The sequence below is a fragment of the Xiphophorus couchianus genome, chromosome 13 (genome assembly GCF_001444195.1).
Source record: "Xiphophorus couchianus chromosome 13, X_couchianus-1.0, whole genome shotgun sequence".
NCBI lineage: Eukaryota > Metazoa > Chordata > Actinopteri > Cyprinodontiformes > Poeciliidae > Xiphophorus > Xiphophorus couchianus.
The window spans coordinates 6,668,993-6,688,858 of NC_040240.1; the positions used below are offsets into that span (position 1 = coordinate 6,668,993).

Below are 19,866 nucleotides of genomic sequence, written 5' to 3' on the forward strand. Positions count from 1 at the left end.
TGGCAGAGAAATTATGAAATCAGTAAAAAGTCATTTTCATACAATTCCTATGTAATTTTTTGTTCAGGAATGTGTAAACCAACATTTTGCGTGATTAGGATTGTCTTCTTTTGGTTCTGTTGAAGTCGATGTTATCTCCACTTTCTGGCACGGCACAGGATATATAAACACCTGATTTTTTAAAAAACCAATAGAAAAAATTCCCCAGTTTAAAAATATACCCTGTAGTATTGATGGGGTTTGTATTTTACCTTTTTTTTTTTTTTTAAAGAGCTAGCTCGTTTATATTTATTTCATAAGCCATTTAAAATGACATGCTTAAAATCAACAGGTGCCAAAAAGTCTATGTCGACCACTGTCATTGTCATTAACAGTTTTTTTTATTGCCTTTGCAAAGCCATTAAGCAGCATAATTAATGCTTTAAACACCAGGAGTTTTAAATGAAACTGAAAGCACTGAAGGCAACTCTATCAAGGCCAAATCCTGCCTTGGGCAAAATGACGTGGAGCATTATATTTAGACCAGGAAAAGAAGAGAGGGCTGATGGGGGTAAAAAATATATATACTTGTAATTGTGTGTGAAACTCTCCTTGCTAACTGGATAAATCTAATTGTGTGTGTGTGTGGGAGTGAAGCATCATGTTAACCTCTACTTGGCTACATATATATATATATTTTTTTTTTTTAGATGGAGAAAGAGAAGAGTTGTAGTCATATATTTTGACAGCAACCGTTTTAAAATTTGGATACAACAGCAATTTCTCTGGAAGCATGCACGAAAGGGCGGAGACTAAGAATTTGTTGGGCTTTATATGTGTACGTGTGTCACAGAGGCGCCGTTCTAGGCAGGATGAGGTTAGCTCACAACATTGCTGCTTGTGTGACAGGCAGTCAGAGGAGAGTTAGAGCTCTAGAGAACAGCTGAACATCAGCCTCTGGCCTTGACCACTGACAGGGTGCACAGGGTCCTGGAAGGGAAGGATATGCCACACATAAACTCTCACACACACATCCCCACGCACACCCACACACCCCCACACACACCCTCATGCACCCCCCGCACACACACGCATGCACGCAGGCTCACAAATAAAAAAATATACCCTCGTTCTTCTCCATGCACTGTCCTCCCTTTTCTCTAACCACCCATCATTTATTGGCTAATGTCTCTCCTCGACTCAGCCATCAAAATCTTGCTGCTGTATCTATTTTTTTTTTATCCTCCCTCTTCCTTCCTTTAGGGGGAGAAAAAATCAGCTGCATCAGCACTGTGCTTACCTTCTACCCTGAGAATACACTCTACACATACTCATACACCCACACAATGAGTGAATAAGATTAAAGGATGAATGGCCTGATTTGGCCTATGCTGTTGTAGGCCTGCATATATTTTCAAGCAGAGAGCACAAAATATACACAAATGTTTAAATAAGTAAAACTGCATTTGTGTGGCTGAGTGAGTCCCTTAAAGCAAGTATGGGAGGTTTTCCAGAGTAAATAAACCTTAGTCACGCTCTTCTGTGAGGTTTGTACGTTTCCTAAAACACATGTGTTCATACACCTTGAACTTTTTAACATTTTGTCAAGTTGAAAAAATTTTGTTTTATTGGGATATTATGTAATAAACCAACACAAACTCAGGTCTTTAGACTCTGGTAGCCCTAATTAAATCCAATATGAGAAGATACCTTCAGAAGCCACCTAATCAGGAGTTACAATCTACTATGAATATCTCTTGGAAGGTTGTTTAATCAATAATGCCAAGTATTGCACACTTCCAGTTCTACCAAAACATGGTCAAAAATGAACTGACAGGCCTTGTGAGGACAACATTTTTCACTGAGAGAGACAAAAATCCCATGACAACTCTGGAGAAGCTGTATTCACCCGATGGTTTTGGCACCACCTCCACCCTTTTCTCTCCTCTCTCCCGGCTACACATTTACTGTCTGACTCAATCTTCCCCGTCCGTTCATGCCCTCCTCCCGTCCCCATGGGGTAAGGTTGGACTAATTGGAAGCAGAGGTTCTTCATTGAGATGACTCTGAAGCCAGTCAGGTGAAAACTCTTCTTAATGGACCTCTGCTCTCTCCACACACAGCAGGAATGCCTTAATGCTAAGACCTATATATATAGTGCATACATTCCTTTGTGGTTGAACATATAAACACATACGCTTATCCTTCTCTCTGGAGAACGTAATTGTTCCTTTTGCTTTTATAATAGAAAGAAGAGTTCTTTTTAAATCTCTCTATGCCTCTGTTTTTCCCCTTCTCGTCATCAATCTGGCACTCACTTGAGACACCTGTGCAGAAAACCTATTCTTTACCATGCCTGTTGCAATATCAACATTTTCTTGCAGCTTTCCCTCGACAACAGCAGACTCCCGTGGCAGTTTCCCCCCCGCCCCCTCTTCATTTTCACAAATTCACAGATTGCCGTTGCCCGTATTGTATAGCAAAATGTCATCTTTCCAGCCTTCACACATTAAACCGGCGTCTGTGTGTCTCCAATTTTATCTGTGCTTGGCATGTGATTCAGGGCCGTATCTGGCTCATGCTTGACGATCGCGATTTGGACGCTGCGAGAATCCCTCCCAGTTTGTTGACCGCCCCTTCTCCTCGGGCTCTGCATTACACCCTCGATCTAATCCCCCACTTTCCCGCAGTGTTGCTGCTGCTGCTGGACCAAGATGGCTGCCTTCCAACTCAATTTGTGGTCAAGTAAAAGGGCTATTTGCATGAGCATGTGTCCTGTCGTTTAACATGTGGCAATCTTTCTTGGATTGCCACAGGCGTGTATTTGCATATCTTCTTTTTAGTTTATCATCCTTAGGCAGTGTTTGTGGGGATTTTCCCCCTGCATTGTGCAGTCTTTATTATACTCATTTTAATATTTAGAAATAAAAAAGTGGGATGTAATAAATTATATAAAATGGAAACATGTAATGAGAGAGAGAGGGCACATGTTGCAAACGGGGGGGAAAAAATAAGTGACTTTTCAACGATTAGCTGAGTTTGCCAAGCAACACTGTCCTCTGTTAGAATTTGTACACAAAGATTTTGATTCTTCATGGCGATCCACATGCACAGGCAGATCAGTTTATGGGGATGCGCAATAAATGAGCGGAGGACACCTGCGTTTCAATTTGCCTGTGTATGTCTGGCTTGGTGACAGATCTCTGCCGCTTTCTGGGTGGTAAATTGTTTTGATTGCGAAAAATGGCAAAGCTGCAGTGGAATGATGTTCCTAACACAAAGTGGTTCTTTGCCAAAATTACATAATTACTTTGCCTCGTGATGTAAGATATGTTGATTAATCCTAGCACCTTTTAAAAAATTTGCGATGATACTTTTGTGGCTCTTTTAAGTTTTCCTTTTCAAAATCACAATTAAACTGACAAACTTTATTTTATTGGCCCACTTTTAAAGAATATAAAAGCTTTTATGACTTAGTGTTTTACTGGTTATGAATTAGATGCTATGCTATAAGATTTTGAATAATGGACTGGTCTAATTGGGGTTTTGCGTAATTAGCAACATTATAATGAAAGATAACAGATTTGATTAGTCTTAGACTAATATATATATATATATATATATATATATATATATATATATATATATATATATATATATATATATATATATATATATATATATATGTAACTGATACAGTCACTGAAAAGATCTAAAACTGCTTTAATTTGAATTGAAACTTAATGCACAATCCCAACCTAATTTTTAGAATATATATTATACAAGTCCTCAACGTAAGCATTCATGTACACAGATAAAATATACTAACTTTTAAGTTTGAATTTAGAACAGCTTTAGTGAATCTTTTTGGTATTCTATAGCACTAGGATGATGGGAAATGGATGAAAAATTAATGGTTGTCAATTTTGTTCTAAAAAATCTAAAAGGTTTGTGTGTGTATTCACCCTCCTTTGGTATCCCTAAATAAAAACCCAGCATGATAAATTGTTTTAGGAACTTACTTATATTAGAAATTACTTTCCACCTCAGTGTAATTTAATCTGTAAAAATGCAGGTGTACTATAAAACAAAATCGGATGTTTTTAGAAAATTTAGTGTAGAAACTGCATGCTCGATTGTTATTCTAAAATAATCTAGCACTGAACAATTTGAGCCCTTTTCAGTAAATTATCAGAAAATTGAAGTGCAGGCCTGCCAACATATGCCCATCCCCTTAAATTACTTTGCAAGCAAAGTAATTTGATCACAGAAGCAACAAAGAATTAAATTTTTTCTCTGCAGGAGGTGCTGAGAGCTACAGCTCAGGTGCCAGGATCTTGGCAGGACAATTAGTAGCTGTTTTCTCTGCAATCTGACCTTCATGGAAGACTGGCAAAAAGATGTAGGCACAGGGAAGCTGCTCAGAGTTGATGGGGAAAATGGATATTAATGCAGGGCAATTTTGAAAGAAAATTGGTTTTATGCAGCAGCATGCTTTAGACTGTGGTGGAGGTACAGCTTTCAGAAGTAGAAAAACACTAAACATACTGCCAGAGATACAGTGGAACAGTTTAGATCAACACATTTAAGGGTGTGAATGGTCCTGTCACAGTCCGAGCCTAAATGCAATTGGAGATCTGTGGCAAGACTTCAATTTGATGTTCTCAGATTGGTGCCATCAAATATCCTTTGAAAGAGGTGGCAGGGTCAAACCAAGTTGTTTCTAGGAACTTTTCCCTCAGGGGCACTAAATACAAATGCACAGCATATTTTTGGGATTTTTTTTTTTTTTTTTGAATGAATGAATGAATCATGTTCATTCTATTCTCAGTTGATTATGTTTAGATCCATAATATAAGATGTATTTCAAGTTTTGATTGTAGGATAGCAACGTTAAAACAAGTCTGAATATTTTTTTGTTAAAATTGTAGGAACAGTAAAGATGAGTCATACAGGTTGTTTCAGTTCAAGTGGGAGCAGAGTTTTGGACATGGGGTTACAAATCCAAGAAAAAGCTGCAAGATCACCTACCGAGACAATAAAATTTGATAGATAGAAGTTGGTTCCCCAGCTATCAGATCACTGGCTGTGGATTAAGAGTAAGAGCATTAAAGTGGGCATCATTCATTGACTCAAACAATAACGGCTAAGATAAAATGTTTGGAGGAAAACTCCCTTAAAAAGAGCTACATTATCACTTTTTATATATTTTTTTATTTAGATATGACTAAATTCAGCTTAAATTAGGTGAGGTGGACAAAACTGAAACACATCAGGAAAGGTACATAAACATGCATGTGTTTAAGCATATCTAAAATGTGTGCAAACGTTTAGTACAGATATACTAGAAACCCACTGATTTTATGATGGATGGTGTCTGGAGGCTGCAGAGTGACAAATCTAATGCCGTCACACATTAGCTCTTATTTCCAGTAGCAACACCTTTAGGTATCCAAATTCTTTTACTACTGTTTCTCAACAAAATATGCCTTTGTGTGTTGTCCTTTTCCTTGATTTGAAACATTTTATGTAACCATCATGCAAAATAAAATTAAATAAAATAATTTTTCACAAATGGATAATAGTTTATCATGAGGGATTCTTGATAAGGATTAGGGCTAATATTTATTTAGCTTTTCAGACATTCGACTTCAACAAAAATATATACAATTTTGCAGTAGTTTTTAAGTGTTTCTCATGGAGAATAGATTTTTCTCACACTGTTCTTTATAGAGTGGAACGAGTCTAAAAAGTTGACATTAGGTGTTCAATAAGCTATATGTTAAGTGAATGATTTCAGGCTGAATGAAACATGACCAGACAAGTTTATTATGTCGTGGTGTTACCTTAATTAGATTGTTTTGTGGTGCTCATTTAAACCAATATCACAGTATTTTACATATGACTTCTTTTCAGTAGAGTAGAGTGATGCAATGCCAATGTGGGGGGAAAAACTCCCCCAACAATCTGGCATTGCCTTCTACGCATTTGGAACTGTAGCTTACTCAGTTTGGCTGCCACAAGCTAAACATGTTGGAAGTGCCCAATGCATGATGCTGCAGCTCTGATACACTTAATGTAAAACACATGTGCAATATTACAAGACAATTAATACGACGGTGCATCAAAAATTCCAGCAAAGCCCTAAAAATGCAATTACTCAGTCTCACGTTACACTGTTGTTTCATGTAGCTCCCTTTGTGAAAGCTAGAAAATAAGTGACTCATGGCACGACTGACTTCTGGAATATTTGAGCAATTATCTGACCATGTGGGGACATAAAGGATATAAAAGTTTTTTTTCCTTTTTTAATCAAACAATTTATCCTTAAATATGAAAAATGTAATAAGGAAAATGTGAGATGGTGATGTCACCTTCATTCAGCTTAGTACCATTCACAAGGCCATGTAATTGATTAAAATACATGCAGTCAAAGAGGCAAGTAACTGACACACTTTTTATTATTATTATTATTTATTTTTTTAAATCCAGTGTATTCAATTTGACTACAATAATGCATACATTGTCAATGTCTTTGATCTGGTGTGCTGATTCTAGAGTGTCTGTGTATGATATACATCTGAGTGGCTTGGTTTCAACATCAAAGTTCTAGTTTGCATAATAATATTTACTGACTTGTGGTATGGTTTTATTTGATGTTTTGGCCTGTACTCGGAACAGAATCCTCATTTGATGTTTCTTTAGAACATTTGGAACTTGCAAATCAAACATAGCACAAAGGTTAATAGATAATTTCTGCTGCATTTTGTCAATGTGAATTACAAAGATAAAAATAGCACTTTTTCCATCCTTAAATGTAGGTGTTTTTGGATCTTTGACGTGTTATTGGATCTCAGAGCTGTGATGATCACAGTTTTTATTAGCTGCCAGTTGGTGCTGAAACTGTTTTGTTCCATTTTTAAAAGTGCAGGATGGTCAGACTTTGTTACATTTGAAACTAATTCAATTAATCAAACAAGAAATTTACATATTCTTTTTTCCTACTACCAAGCTTTAAGAACTCCTAAAATTATAAGAAAGTCATGTTTACCAAAATACTAATTACTTGTTTGATTGGAGCTGAAATGTGTTATAGAACTAGAAAGTTGACACAATCAAATCAGTCGGTTTAGCTTCTTAATTAAATCTTTTTTGTTAAATTGAGAATTTAAAAAGTTTTTAAACACCTCAAAAACTGTTGATCATTGAAAAATCCCATCTAAATATGACACATTGGTAAAAATGACTATGTACTCGATGTTAAATTTTTTGGTATCTGTCTCTGTTTGTGTTTCTTCTCACACTGACTCCACTGCAGGCTTATGTCTGCAGTAACTGCAGTCAAACCATTTGCTAAAGAAATGCTAAATATGTCAAGTTGTCATGTTTTATTTAGGATTTTTTGACAGTGTATAGATGATTTCAGAGCTAACCAAGTTTTCTTTACAATTGCTTTGGTAAGTTTGCATTTAGGTGAAAAATACAAAGCAAGCTTACTTGAGATTTTTTTTATATACTTTTGCAATCAATTGTATTGTGGCTTTGATCACAAGACTGATTTATTTTAATTTTTTTATTTTTTCCTCCCTTAGGTTAACTGGGTTCCAGCTGCCTTCACCTATTGTGAGTACAGGCTCCAGACTCACCTTGTGGCTGCTATCTGATTATGCTGTCAGCGGGCAGGGATTTAAAGCAGTTTATGAAGGTAAGACTGGTTAGATGTTTCATAAATGCCAAAGGTTTTTTTTTATTTGTTTTTATCGCTGTTGCAGAATACATATTTTTATCAAAAGAATTGAACTGATAGGATCTTGAAAAAAGCTGTGCAAGTTGCCAATAAGTTCTATAATTTTTATTTACAGAATTCTAATCGTTAATTCAGCGTTTGAAATTCCTTTACAAAGTTAAATGGTGTTTTATCAGAGGAGATAAAAGCATTCGGAAAGAGAAATAATTTACTGTATACCTCTACTTGCTTCTCTGATACTCCAGGTATTTAGTTGACCTCTACTGACATGCTGCATCTACCAGAAGTGTGTTGGTTGACTTGTGTGGCTACTTAAAAAATTATATCCTTATGGACTACGGATATTTTACGTCCTTAAGGACTATAGATATTTTAGGTTATATAAAATGTGTCTCATTCTGCTTGGCCTGGTTGAGCATCTTTATCGTGATGATAAAACACTTCATCATTTTGGGAAGGATGATGTTATTTGTTCCAAATTTCTGACTCATTGTGGCAGTAGTAAGAACTGTTATGGATGTATTTATAAATTCTCAGTAGCAATGGTTGACGAGGCCACAAACCATAATCTATGGCTAAAAATAGTCAAAGACAAGATGGCAAAAGAACAATTTACTCCATTCTAAAGCAACAGGGGATTGTGGTTGTCTCTTTAAACTAAGCTTCTAGACGTCTGAGAGCTAACCTCAATGGCTTTATATATATATTTATATTTATATTTAGTGTTTAATATATTTTAAGCTATTTAGTTTTGATCATACATGAAGTCAGCAATTTGTCCACACAATGCATTTTGTGAAATAATAGAGCTTTTTACTCTTGTGATAATTTCAGTGCATTCGGCAACAGGAGGAATTTGTACAAAATCATAATTACCTGTCTTCTTCCTCGCATGACACTGGCAAGCCCTACTAGAACGACCTATGCCATAGGGGAAAAGATAAGTGCTCTGCTGTGCTGACATGTGGTGCTGCCCTCTACGTTACAGTGAATGTTAATTGGATTGTGAAAAATAGAAGTGATATGCAAATAAGAACCGGCTCTCTTTAACTGTGCATAGGACACAATTTATGCACTGATGCTACATGGTCTATCTGACACATTTGGCAAAGACATAAAGCTAAAGGGAACATTTCATTTATGTTTTGCCACAAAGGAACACAATAAGGTCTTTGTAAATTGTGGTTAATTAATATTGGCTGGAAGCTGAGAAACCCCAGGATGATATGATGTGTTGCTTTTAGCTGATCAGTGCAAAGGCTGTTTGACTGGAAGCCACTATCAATACCTGCTGCTATGCTTTGATTGAATTTAGTTTTCAGTCAGCAACAGTGCAGAATGGTCATCAATGAGCAAGTTAGTGACACAAAAATGTTTATGTAGCCTCCATAATGTAAACATGATACTTTTACCTGGTGTTACATAGTATTCATATGTACTGCAAACTTGCTCCTTCAGGCCTTATGCTCGGTGTGGGTTAAGTTGTTCATTTTAAACTCTGTTTGAGTCTATTGTTGAGATGATTGATGTTTACTTTTGCAGGTCATTTCGTAGCACTAAAGTATGATGGACAACCACAAGCCTGTTTGCATACAGGATTTGCACATAATCTCATTTATGCACATAATCTCTCATTTCTGAAAGTAGCAAAACTGCATAGCACGTTCATTCCAAGAATAGGTACATTATTAGGTTTTGTAGAATGACTTTATTCATCTGCAGCTTTAGGCGAATAAAGAAACAACTAACCTGGAGTTTGAACTCCTGTGCATTTGTCCAAAGTGAAAAGTGTGGGTGCATGTGTGATGGAGTGATTTGCTTGGCCCACTTATTTTACAAGATTGGAAATGTGATATCAATTCAGTGTCATATATGATGCACGAATATTGCCTGCGGTTACGTTATCAAAAATAGATGCCTGTGTAGGTCTAAACGTTTTTTTCTTTTTTGGGGGGTTGTGGCAATCGCCTGGGGTATCTTATATGCTTATACTTGTCACATGTATGTTGGCATAATAACACTACTCATTGCATCAAATTCTGCTCTGCTGTCTGAATTTTTATTTTGCAATAGTTTACATATTGATTTTTAGTATGTTCTTGCAAATGTTCTAAAAATTTTTAAAGGTTCCAGTAAATTATAGGTTAAGGGACTGCTTCTAGACATTGGAAAGCAACGACGTTTTGGCACTTTAGCAAACTGCTTTGCCTTGTTCTGACGTGTCCAAAAATAATAACCAAGTTTCAGTTTATCTTAAAATTGCAGTTCTCTGCTGATGAGTATTAAAAAAAACTTAATGAAGCTACTTCTGAATCCTTTGTGTCATGTCTTTACTTTTTGGTATAAATATAGTCCCCCCTCCGGGGAGCTGCATAAGATGTGTGCAGTACAGATGTCATTGTTAAAAAGCACCAATCCAACCATGAAGGATACCAAAACACTGAGGAACAACTCAGCCGATCGCCTCGTCAAGCAATGCCACAGAAACTAAACACAGACTCCAAGCCCAAGCAATTATTTGGGCATCTAACACAGACATGAAAACGGCTCCTGTTCACCTCTCTGCTAGTGCTGACACCACGGTTAGCAAACCTCACACATTTTAAGGCAAAGACATTGCTCTTTACAAAGAATTTGTGTCCCACCCCCTGTCTGACAAAAACTTAGTGTTAGCAGTAAAAAGACAGAAAAAAATATCTATATATTTGTGGTCCAAATTTCTCTTCAAGCTCTGAATACTGTTGGTAACGTGTACTTCTCTGACCCTGTACTGATTTTAAATACATTTTGATGACTTGCACAAAGAAAATTCTCTTGACTCTGGCTGGTTGACTCATCAAGATTGACCAGTTAGTGGCTTTAATGAGATTCTGCCTTGTGCTTAGGGACAAGCTTATGCAAACTGGAAAATGTTTAGATGTCTGAGTGAAGTGTCAAAGTGAGTCAAAAGCAATTTTACATGAATAGCATGAGAAACTGCACTATCAGTAATTAATTTTCTTGTTGGTGTATGAGAAAGATCAAATGGCAGATATGTTGACAAGACGTACCCAAAAGGCAAATTTGACATTCTGCCTTCCAAAGCTGTGTTAAAATTTCTGTTAGTCTATTTAGGCTCACTCTTTTAGCATCTAAAGTTGTAATAATTTGATATTACTCTATGGGTTTAACATGATTCAAAGGTGGATTTAAGAATTAAATTTTTTTAGGCAGAGATAAAAATGTAACATTTCTACAGTGGAAAAATCTGGGTTGTTTAGGTATGTTTATGTCTTCTGTAACAGTAACATACTGTACATCTCCTGACTTGCACTTTTATAGTAATCACATGTCTTAGCTTTCCTTTGAGACACAAATTACAAAAAGTAATTCTCTGTTTTATTGGGGAAGGGATCATTTTGGACAGGAGGGTGAAAAGAAACCTACATTTCTTGTTTTAAAGAAATGTAGTGGTTTTAGTTGGATTTTTTGCCTTTAGTATGTTTGGATGCAAATGTCACAGAATCTGTTTCAAGCTAATTGGCTTCTAAAAGTGGAGCTTTTGGCAGTAAAGCCTGAGCTCACCAACTTCCTTTTTATATTAAGACTATGCTTACCAACCACCATTTTGGTGTGAACTCGTCTCGTTTATATTAGATATGTTCTTTTTCAGCCCACACTGCAATAAGCCTAAGTGCTGCACAGTCCATCTCCCGAACACACTGCGTAATGGCCGAGACCACTCTGGAATCTCTCCCCTCTTGTCACCATGGCAACCCCAAAACTCTTTTTTTCCCCATCCCATATTCTTCCTTCCCCTCTCCTCTGTCTCTTTCCAAACTCTTTACTCATGTTTAATCTGCAGCAATGGAGAAGTAGCTAAAGGAGGCAAAGGGAATTGGGAACATTTGCTAAGCCTCAGAAAATATCTACTGGGAGTGTTAAAGCACTCTTATTTTCTCATATGTTGCTGCAATCCTTGTTCATAGTCATTGCATCTTTTTTCCCTTATTTATCTCTTATTCCTTTTCCTCTATGCGCTCTGCACCTTCTTTCTGATTCTTAGTATTTCCTGCTATATGTATTGTCTTCCCTGTTCTGCCACTTTCTTTAGTGACTTGTTGTGATCATCATCAAGTCATGTCTGTCTCTGTTGCATAATCAATGTGCTTCCCAACTGGGTCATGTGAAGCAAAACCTCAGCCAACTCTTCTGCATGTTTCAGGCATTCTCATCCCCTATCGAGCTAATCTTCGTAGGTGTTTGTATAAAGAGGGGGAAAAAAACGGTCAATATTTATAAGCAGTCAAGTAAATATATTTCTCTTAGATTAAAATTTGAAGCATGTTAAAACAGGTTGTCTTCTGATAAGTTGCTTTTTTTCATGTAAAAAAAAAGGCTCAAGGGAGTGTCTGTGCAGCTGTATTGCTTTTTATGCATCCATTAAAGCTGATCTAGATTATTGACCATCTTCTAACTCAACCAGCCTTGGCACTTCTCCTCCATCCCGCTCTGTGTTTGAGAGAAAGGAAAGTGGGGGCTGACTAAATAAAGGTGATGAGAGAGCAGCAGAGTGTGAGAGAGTTTAGTGTCTGATTGATAACTGAGCCTTGTCCTTATAGTGATGTGTTTTCTCCAAATGAAAGTAATGACGGAGGTTAAGATAAATATACTCGGCACCAATTCTCCAATCTTGACTTTTTTTTTCTTTTTTTTTTTTTAGAAACACAAGGAATAATAAATATTTAGTGAAAGGTAGTAATTATGGCCATGATCGTGCATTTCTGTTTCACATAAAAAGGTTTTTTGCATATTGTTACTGGTTGCTTTGTTGAAATTGAATTGGTTAGGCCGAATGTGCAAAAGTAATTGAGGTGATTCCAAACACTTTCATGGCTATTACTAACTTTATGTGGACAGCTTTATTTATCACAGTAGGTTTTCCAAATATTTAGCTCACACATTATCATCATTATGGTCATGTTGGTAGTATTGGATTTTTGTGAGTAATAAACTGAGTCAAGACGAATAACTGTTTCATCATTTATCATTTATTATTATTTCATTTGTACACTGTTCTACAGCTCACAACCAATTAAACTAGAGAACTGTCGTGCTGTTTACTAATAAACCCGTACAGTATTCATTCCACCTAAGCTAATGAGAATTAAATATGCAGTTTTGCTCTGGCTATATGTTAAAAACTAAAAAAAAACGGCTTTAATTTTTTACGTGGCCTGAAACTGCTCAAAACATTGTTTGTAAAATTTGTAGTGTATTTGATTATGAAAAAAAACAACAACTAAAAAACGGCTTTAAATTTTTACATTGCTTCAAACTGCTCAAAACCATAGTTTGTAAAATGTGAAGGGTATTTGATTATGAAAACAACACAATACATACGTGACTGGCTTTGATATCTTACTTTAATTCAGACAGGTTCTAAAATTAACTTATCTTAAAGCAAATTTTGAGTACAATCTGATTAAACTCTCTTGGAACAGGAATAGACAATGTTTCTCATTTACTAAATCCCCGAAGAGGAGTGATATTGGTGATACTTAGTGACTAAGTAAAGCTGCATTGTTCTTGCTTCCATAAAATTATGTAGATGCATACCATACACATTTTCAGTGTTTTGCAATTTGCATAGAAGTTGCCTAATGTACTTTCTTATGCATTAGCTGGGCTACAGCAAAACTGTATATCTGCATAAAGACTGTAGAGAATCTCCTGAGATGGGTTTGAAACCAGAGTAATGATCTGCATTTTGAAGGCAGTGTGAATTATGATAGCTTGGGATTGGTATTTGAAGATAAGACTTTAGCTTTAGATGCCAGTACCAAAGTAAATATGGCACATTTTGTGCTGCATCTGTATGAGGACAAGTGTTTATTCAACAAGTGATACTTGCTATATTCACTGATAAGAATCTGTAAGAATCTGATGAACAGAAAATAACCAGTCACATTTCTCCGAACCCAAGCAAGAACTGAAATTCATTTCTTTGACCTTTACTGGACGTGTACGTATATGTTCAATTCCTTTGCAGTTGGAAGTTATTTTATTATTAGTTAACATTTAGATGTCTGTCCTACATTGTTTAAAATCTTCTGTGCAATAAACAACCTTGGAGTACAATCTATTTTTTTGGATATTTGTCTAAATTGTCTGAAGTATGTTTGTCTGTGGCACAGAGACATTAAGAGGCGACATATTTCTGGAAAAGATTTTTTTAAATGTTTTTTTAATTGAAGCTAACCACCTTGCTCCTACTGCATTGTGCAGCACATTCTGAAATTCTGAAGCCTGAAATAGATTTAGTGTGTAACATATACTCTCAGACAATGTTTTATAGGTTCAACAAATTCAAATGTTAAATGTGTGGTAATAAAGAAATAAAACATCAAAATTCAGAAAATGAGGTAAGCAGATAAGGTGAATGCAGGTATTTGACATTTGGTGAAATTACTGAGCATTAGTGAAACAATAAACCATCATAATGACTCATCAAATTTTGGAAAGTTTTCTGGGGAAACAAGCGCAACTAATAAATAAGTACTCAGTTGCAAGAGTTTTAAAGAAAGAACTGTTCCCATGATGCCTTTAAGAAAGGAAGAGATTGTACAATGTAGTAATTTGAAGGTGGTGATTGGTGTGGCAGAATAAAAATGGAGGACTTGAGCCACAGTTTTATCTCCCTTTAGTGTGTCTGTCGCAGACAGCAGAGCTGCTTTACTAGAGTAACAATGCTTGAAGTAAAATTGATTACAACCAGTGAGTTCTTTTAAAAAAAAAATCCAAAAATGTAAGACAAAAAACCCAAACTTGCCTTTATATACAATAGAAGTAATAAACCAGCTAAATGCTTTAAACCTTTTTAAAGATTTCTAAGCAAAGGTAATACCTAACTGGTTGTGAATTTAATGCATATTTTAGAAAGAAATCAAAGTATTTCTTAAAAAAATTAATAGAATTTCACTGAAATAATAAACAATTCTTTGATTTATCCAAAAAGTATAAAATGTACAGGTAAAAGCCAGTAAATTAGAATATTTTGAAAAACTTGATTTATTTCAGTAATTACATTCAAAAGGTGTAACTTGTACATTATATTTATTCATTGCACACAGACTGATGCATTCAAATGTTTATTTCATTTAATTTTGATGATTTGAAGTGGCAACAAATGAAAATCCAAAATTCTGTGTGTCACAAAATTAGAATATTGTGTAAGGGTTAAATTTTGAAGACACCTGGTGCCACAAACTAATCAGCTGATTAACTCAAAACACCTGCAAAGGGCTTTAAATGGTCTCTCAGTCCAGTTCTGAAGCCTACACAAACATGGGGAAGACTTCAGATTTGACAGCTGTCCAAAAGGCGACCATCGACACATTGCACAAGGAAGGAAAGACACAAAAGGTTATTGCTGATGAGGCTGGCTGTTCTCAGAGCTCTGTGTCCAAACACATTAATAGAGAGGCAAAGGGAAGGAAAAACTGTGGTCAGAAAAAGTGTACAAGCGATAGGGATCACCGCGCCCTAGTCAAGATTGTGAAAAAAAACCCATTCAAAAATGTGGGGGAGATTCACAAGGAGTGGACAGCTGCTGGAGTCAGTGCTTCAAGATCCACCACCAAGAGACGCTTGAAAGACATGGGTTTCAACTGCCGCATACCTCGTGTCAAGCCACTGTTGACCAAGAAACAGCGCGAAAAGCGTCTCACCTGGGCTAAGGAAAAAAAGAGCTGGACTGCTGCTGAGTGGTCCAAAGTCATGTTTTCTGACGAAAGCAAATTTTGCATTTCCTTTGGAAATCGAGGTCCCAGAGTCTGGAGGAAGACAGGAGAGGCACAGGATCCACGTTGCCTGAAGTCTAGTGTAAAGTTTCCACCATCAGTGATGGTTTGGGGTGCCATGTCATCTGCTGGTGTCGGTCCACTCTGTTTCCTGAGATCCAGGGTCAACGCAGCCGTCTACCAGCAAGTTTTAGAGCACCTCATGCTTCCTGCTGCTGACCTGCTCTATGGAGATGGAGATTTCAGGTTCCAACAGGACTTGGCGCCTGCACACAGCGCAAAATCTACCCGTGCCTGGTTTACGGACCATGGTATTTCTGTTCTAAATTGGCCAGCCAACTCCCCTGACCTTAGCCCCATAGAAAATCTGTGGGGTATTGTGAAAAGGAAGATGCAGAATGCCAGACCCAAAAACGCAGAAGAGTTGAAGGCCACTATCAGAGCAACCTGGGCTCTCATAACACCTGAGCAGTGCCAGAAACTCATCGACTCCATGCCACGCCGCATTAATGCAGTAATTGAGGCAAAAGGAGCTCCAACCAAGTATTGAGTATTGTACATGCTCATATTTTTCATTTTCATACTTTTCAGTTGGCCAACATTTCTAAAAAATCCCTTTTTTGTATTAGCCTTAAGTAATATTCTAATTTTGTGACACACGGAATTTTGGATTTTCATTTGTTGCCACTTCAAATCATCAAAATTAGATGAAATAAACATTTGAATGCATCAGTCTGTGTGCAATGAATAAATATAATGTACAAGTTACACCTTTTGAATGCAATTACTGAAATAAATCAAGTTTTTCAAAATATTCTAATTTACTGGCTTTTACCTGTATATCTTTTAAACGAAAGTCAAAACTTTCATCTAAGTAATGAAATTGCTGCTGTTTCAACTACATCTCCTGACATTCCAGCGTCCGAACACTATTACATTTATACTAGTGTTTAAGCAAAACAAAAGTTTTGACGTTGCTTCGGTATTATGTGTCTACTTTAATTTTCATTTTGTTTTTAAACGGAGACAAATTAAATGCTCCGGTGGTTTTGACCAAAGGGAAACTTTGCCTCCATCACAGCAGAATGCATTTCAAGTAAAAAGTAAAAAGTTCTTCCTTTTTGTGTTCTCGATGCGGTATGTTTATTCATGTGGTGCAATGTTTGCTCTGAGGAGATGAACTGAGCTACCCTTTATCTGCAAACACTACTGTGTGCCCACATTTGTTGCTACTTGAAAAATACAGCGTTTGACTGTGAGTAAGCAGATCTCTGTTCGGTAGGTTGTGGTTATTTTTAGTTTCTGCCAGGTTAATGAAAAAAGAAGTCAACTTCTCGGGTGTCTAAGACATCATGTTTGATTATTGTTGCTTAGATACTCTCACACATACCATTTCCTGCAAAATTTTTCAAACATAATTTTCCTGATTTTTATCACAGTATTTGATAAAAGAAAATACGTGATTGTTTTTGTAAGTTTAATGTAATTCTTCTTTTTTTTTTCTTTTCCTTTTTTTATTTCCTGTCTCTGTGAGCCACTTTGTGATTTTGGATATATAAATAAAACATACTTTAATTACTTGGGTGTGGTCATACAATATGGAGGTTTTAAATTACATCAGTTGAGATGGAAACTTCACTGAGTAGTTTATATTCATCTTGTGATGCTCATTTATGCTAAGCTTTGCAAAAGATTGAAGTGTTTCTGGTGATTTGAAATGCCTTCCCTTTTTTGCTATTTTTTTTTTATAGACCTCACAAGTGAAGACCATTATTTAACAGTTGCTGTTTCTGCACAAGCCATATGCCAGCTTGTCATTTCTACAGGCTAAGCAGGACACAGTTTTTATTATGATCTTTTTTCCGCCTTTACCCACTTTCTGGGTGATTTGGTTGCAAGACATAGTCCGGCCTGTGGTTAGGACAGATAGGAGGTGGCAAAAAAACATTCCTGCACCGCACTGATGTTGCACTGTCACAAACACTTCACACACACTATCCAATCACATCCATTTGCACAAATGGACACACAATTCTCGTTTAGACTTCACGTCTGCTGCTCGGTAGAGCGTGCACAAAATGGTCATTATTCCTTGTGACGCGCTTACTTTGGGAAGGTTTCCAGGGTTTCAGGAGCTGTGCAAATGTCCCTTTCTAATAAATCATTCTACTCTATTACATCTGCCTGGTGTTATATTTTATACATATTTCACTAGGCAATTTGAAAGCATGTGTAAGCTCAGAATAAATTCACCACAGCCATAATAAAAGGGATGTTTCAAGCTGCTTTTTTTTTTAGGTCACCTGTCGATAAAGGAAGTCTTACTTGCTTTCGATTCAGTGTGATGAAACAATGAAAAAAAAAAAAAATCAGAACATCTGCTGCTAGTTATAGTAATGGTAACACTTCAAGTGACTTTAAGGAATTTGCACACACCATTCATAATTAAAAATGTCATACTGTTATCTATTCAGGCAGTAAGAGTGAACTTTAGCTCTGTGCTTCTGTTTTGATTTCAAATTAAACATTTTGAATTGCGTCGTCTCTTAATTATGGTATCATGTTTTAAATGTTGACTCTCATGCATCAACCTTCTACAAAATGAACAAAATGTGGTTAAATGTGCTCTCAAAATGAAGCGAGGGTGTTTTTTTTTTGTTTTTTTTTCTTTTAATGTGGTACACATTGTGATGGTACGTGTAAAATAATCATGATATACTTTTGTCACTACAAAGATACAATAATGACAACAATGTCTCGGGTAGTAGATGAAGCTATAGGGAGTCTTTTTGCACCACACTGATCGAGGTCATCCTAACAGCCATATCAGAGAAACACAAGCAACGCCACATGGCAGATTTGCTGTGCTGTTACTCATGCACAGCTCTGTCTCTTCCAGTGCCATGCATTTTTTAGAGGGTTAGCTCATCTCCCCAGAAAGCTCCACAAAGCCAAACTGCTCTCTTTTCTCCTTTTGGGATAAAGGGATCAAATGTAACCTCGAAAGCACTTTGCTAGTAAAGTGGTTACCTGCTTTATTTAAACTCGCCAAAAAGTTATCGGTGTGTTAGTCCTGTACAACCCGATCACAATAGTATGCTCCCTTGTTTAAAGTGGCTTGTGGATTTGCTGCTTGGTAATGTAATTTTTCTAGTCTGTCCTTAGGTAACCTTAGTGGGGTTTTTTCCCCGACAGATGAGGGGATAGTTCTCTTTTTGTTAAGGGACCATAATTGGTTAAATAACATTTAAAACCAGTGCATGCAACAATGCAAATAGTTACTTCAGTTAGTCGGTTTTTTCAGCTGATGGAGTATATATGGAATGCTGATTTGTTTTCTGCTCCGCTGTTAAGTGAAGTTCTCAATATGTTAATTAGTATGCATTTAAACAGAAATGTTCTACATACAGAATACAGCTGCACAATAACACGTGCTGTATAGTGTTTGTGCTGCCAGGTTAATGAAAAGCGATTGTTGAACCCTGAGAAGGTTAAACATGCTGTGTAGGTGTGATAATTGTGTACAATTTGAGGGCAATTTGCCATGGTTGACCTATGTTTGAAAACTTTATCTTTAAAGTCAGTGACCCATGCATTTTCTATGCAGTGAGATGGCTTTGTTTTTCTTTGTTTTTGTTAGATCATATCTAATTTTTGAGTGCACATTCAAGTATGTATGTGCATTTAGGACTGAGGTGATACCATTTTGGTATGTTATTGGCCTTGTGCTTCTTTCAGGCACCCAGAAGGGTGACCATTTAAGGTCCTTACAATAGAAGTAATAAACCAGCTAAATGCTTTAAACCTTTTTAAAGATTTCTAAGCAAAGGTAATACCTAACTGGTTGTGAATTTAATGCATATTTTAGAAAGAAATCAAAGTATTTCTTAAAAAAATTAATAGAATTTCACTGAAATAATAAACAATTCTTTGATTTATCCAAAAAGTATAAAATGTACAGGTAAAAGCCAGTAAATTAGAATATTTTGAAAAACTTGATTTATTTCAGTAATTACATTCAAAAGGTGTAACTTGTACATTATATTTATTCATTGCACACAGACTGATGCATTCAAATGTTTATTTCATTGGCTGCCTGTTTCATATCGAATAGATTTTAAGATTCTTTTAACAACGTATATCGTTCTAAATGGGTTAGCTCCTCCTTATCTTCAGGATCTTTTGAAATTTCATTCTGTGTCGAGAACTTTAAGATCAAATAATCAGCTGCTACTGAAAGTCCCTCGGACTCGACTCAAGAGAAAAGGACATTGGACTTTTTCTGTTGCTGCTCCTATTCTCTGGAATAATCTACCTTTCCAGATTAGATTCGCCCAAATCCTGCATCATTTTAAATCG

The 19,866-nt window shown here is 36.3% G+C and overlaps 1 protein-coding gene across 1 annotated transcript in view; it reads left to right on the forward strand.

Moving 5' to 3' along the window:
• The window catches only part of csmd2 (CUB and Sushi multiple domains 2), a 264,361-nt gene that overhangs the window by 53,655 nt on the left and 190,840 nt on the right, over positions 1–19,866 (forward strand). The window contains exon 3 of the mRNA XM_028036079.1: positions 7,572–7,684. Coding sequence (XP_027891880.1) covers positions 7,572–7,684 — 113 coding nt within the window. The remainder of the gene's footprint in view (positions 1–7,571; positions 7,685–19,866) is intronic.